The sequence below is a fragment of the Puma concolor genome, chromosome B2 (genome assembly GCF_028749965.1).
Source record: "Puma concolor isolate L17-30 chromosome B2, mPumCon1.1.hap2, whole genome shotgun sequence".
Taxonomy (NCBI): domain Eukaryota; kingdom Metazoa; phylum Chordata; class Mammalia; order Carnivora; family Felidae; genus Puma; species Puma concolor.
The window spans coordinates 452,175-455,524 of record NC_141671.1 but is presented as its reverse complement, the minus strand read 5'-3'; the positions used below and the strand labels follow the sequence as shown (position 1 = coordinate 455,524).

General features: G+C 42.7%; 1 protein-coding gene across 1 annotated transcript; it reads right to left on the bottom strand.

Moving 5' to 3' along the window:
• Positions 1–1,322: 1,322 nt before the first annotated feature.
• On the bottom strand, positions 1,323–2,252 carry OR12D3 (olfactory receptor family 12 subfamily D member 3). The gene has a single exon (XM_025917166.2). It carries the CDS (start codon positions 2,250–2,252, stop codon positions 1,323–1,325), a length of 930 nt encoding a protein of 309 aa, XP_025772951.2.
• Between the last annotated feature and the right edge of the window lie 1,098 nt (positions 2,253–3,350).

Sequence of the window (3,350 nt, the reverse complement as noted above, 5' to 3'; positions counted from 1 at the left end):
GTCCCCCCCTTTGGCCCATCCATCATTGGAGCTGCACTGCCATCTGCTACTGCTCTGTACATTTCTGATAAGCTGTTAATATCCAACATGGATAAAGAACTCAGAGAACTGGAGATCCTATGATCCATTTTCCATTACCATCAACCCACACAAGTCAGATGCCCTTAATTTTCATTTCAACCTTGCTGCCTGGTACAGCATCTTGTCTGATGGATACTCTGTTAATTACATATCTAAGGAAATGTGGTGCTTCTACCCACTAAGAATTGGTTAGTTATAATAGGTCAATATCAACATACACCCTTCTTCCATCTTTTCAGTCTAATCAGGACCTCAGTGGATTGTATGATGCCCATCTGCATTCGTGGGGTGGGGGGGGACCTTCTTGGCTCAGCTTCCCAGTTTACCAGTTCAGACACTTATCTCTTTCAGAAGCACCCTCACACAGACACACCCAGATATAACATTCTACCAGCTCTCTAGGCATTCTTAGCCCAGTCAGGTTGACACATAAAAATAACCATCACAATGTTCAAAGTGTACAGTGCCAACCAAAGAAGGTTGCTTGGCCATGGTATCCTTTTTATTAAGGTTCTGTTATACAGGTGTGACTGACAGAATCACTGGCCACATAGCTGAGCTCAGCCTCCAGCCTCCTTCCTCTCTGGAAGTCAGGTTTGTATCACCATGACTCAAAGCCGCAAACCTCTAGCCATATGGTTGGTGTTTCTGGCAGGACCAGCCCCATCCTGAAGCTGTCTTGGGGCCCATATAAGGTCACCTTATGAGCATAAGCCCAGGTGTGATCCAAGTGGTTTATGAATAACAAAGACACTGTGTCACTTGGGGAATTCTGAGAGTTTTAGAAGCTCTATTTCAGAAACTCAGGACAGAGAGCACATAAATTCTTTATTATATCATATGTGCCCATCCCATTTGCTCCTCATCCTTCCTACCTCCTTTTAGTTCTCAATCCCATACTATTATCCTTACATGTTTACTTACGGGTTTGCTTGTTGGGTGGTCCCCATTACACTAAACTGATTTCACAAGACTGTGGAGTTTTTCTCACTCCTGTGTTTTCTGCCCCTACTACACTGTCTGATATAACATACGCTCAATGACCATTTCTTAAGTAAATAGGTGAATAAATACTGAACCAAGAATGATTATACATAAATAAGTGCAGAACACAGTGACAAGTGCTACAAATCCCTGAGAGAAAAGCAAATCAAGTAGACCATTCACCACAACGAAGGGATGACTCTTAATGGACATCAGACATCCGCCCTGTTAGTCCCAGAGGTGCTCCTGGCAGTCTTTCAACAAAACTTCCTCCTGAAGATCTTCTTCAGAGCCAACCACACTTCCTTATTCCTAAGAGTGTATATCAGTGGGTTCAGCACTGGGGTGACTGCACTGTATATAACAGCCACCAACCGATCCTGAACCATGGAAGTGGCTGAGGCTGGACGGATGTATGTGAAGCCCACAGGCCCATAGAAAAGACACAGCACCATGAGGTGCGAAGCACACGTGGACAGAGCCTTGTGAAGTGTGCTGCAGGACTGATGCTCAAACAGAAGGAAACCAACGACATAGAGGTAGGAGAGAAGAGTCAGGAAGAAGGCACCCATGGAAATCCCACCTGTGATGATGGAAATAAGCCATTGATTGACCTGCGTGTCACCACAGGCCAGTTCCAGGAGAGGCTTCACATCGCAGAAGAAGTGGTGGAGTTTCAGAGAGTGGCAGAAGTTCAGGCGTGCAGTCAGGACAGAATGCATCAGAGCATAAAGGAAGCTGGTGAGCCAGGCTACGGCAGCCAAGAGGACACATACCTGGTGGTTCATGAGCATGGCATAGTGAAGTGGGTAGCAGATGGCCACGAATCGGTCAAAGCCCATAATGGCCAGCAAGATGGCCTCAGAACAGCCCAGAAAGTGGAAGAAGTGTAGCTGAGTGATGCAGCCTAGGAAAGATATGACCCTGCGAGTGGACAAGAGGGTTAGAAGCAGCTTGGGCAGTGTCACCGAAGAATAGCAGATGTCCAGACAAGAAAGGTTTCCCAGGAAAAAATACATGGGGGAGTGGAGTTTGGGCTCCAAAATAATGATCACCAATATAGCTCCATTTCCAACCAAGCTTATCAAGTAAATGATTAAGAAAAGCACAAAGAAGAAAGGCTGCAGATCCTGAACACTGGTCAGGCCAAGTAAGAGAAACTCACTCACTGTAGTGACGTTCTCCATTGCCTGGGGAGCAAATGTAACAATAACAGTGAGTTAATTTTTCTGAATTTTTAATTTTACATCATGGATGTTAAGTAAGGCAAGATTACTATTTGGAAGACCCTAGGAGTGAGCTACAATGTAAAGAATACTTAGGAGCAGTAAAGCTAAATTTACTTACAATAAAATTGAAGATTAACATACCTCATAAATTCATATGTAGTAAAATGACATTAGATTAATGAAAGCAGCTATAAAGAGAACTTTTTAAAGTAGGAGATGTGGGACATGACCATAACCTCACAAATATATTAGAATCCAAGGTTAGGCAAATTTAAGACACACAAGTAAGGGGAATTGTTGAGCTTATAATTCCAGGTTCTGGAAGCAATGCAGATATAGCCTTGTGAGGATTTTTTCCCTCTTCTTCTAAGATACATAAAAGCCCCAGGAAACCAGCACCTTCCTGGCCACCCAAACCTTCAGTAAAATTAAGAGATGCAAAGCCCAGAAACTTCAAATATTGTGTAAGGAGAGGATAAAAACACACAATTAGGATCAGCAATCACAAGATTGCAGCCTGGCAGTGGGGCTGTTGATGTAGTTGAGAAAAACTGGAAATAGTGAGAAGTCCTAACAGTGGGAGAACTTTGAATATACCCCAAATATTTTAGCCCAAAAAGAAAAGTGCTCCACAATTAGCAGGAATTTCTACAAGCGAAAAAAATTAGAAGAAGGCAAAGCATAAACCCTGAGGAAGAGAGAAAAGGCACAGGAAGTATAAGAACAAAGAAACCCTTGCTGTTTGTAAAATAAAATAATCACCACCCTGTCAACTGAAAAGTGGGCCCTTGACCTAAGGAATTGGAAAAACTTATACTTCCCCACCCACACTGAGAGTCTCCTGCTGATTACTGGTCCAAAATATCATAGTGCAATGTAAGCTCCCAACTTCAAAAGGTGACAGAACTAGTGAAGACAGTCAAATCCACCACAGAATAAGAAGCTTTAACATACCTCTCTGTATGCAGACAGAAGAATTAGCCAACAAGTCAGTAAGAATATAAACATCTGAACAACATCATTTACAAGTTTGATTAACATATATAGAACACTTAA

What these genes read in the sequence shown, in the direction of transcription:
- OR12D3 (XM_025917166.2), bottom strand. Translation starts at nt 2,252, where the DNA reads ATGGAGAACGTCACTACAGTGAGTGAGTTTCTCTTACTTGGCCTGACC.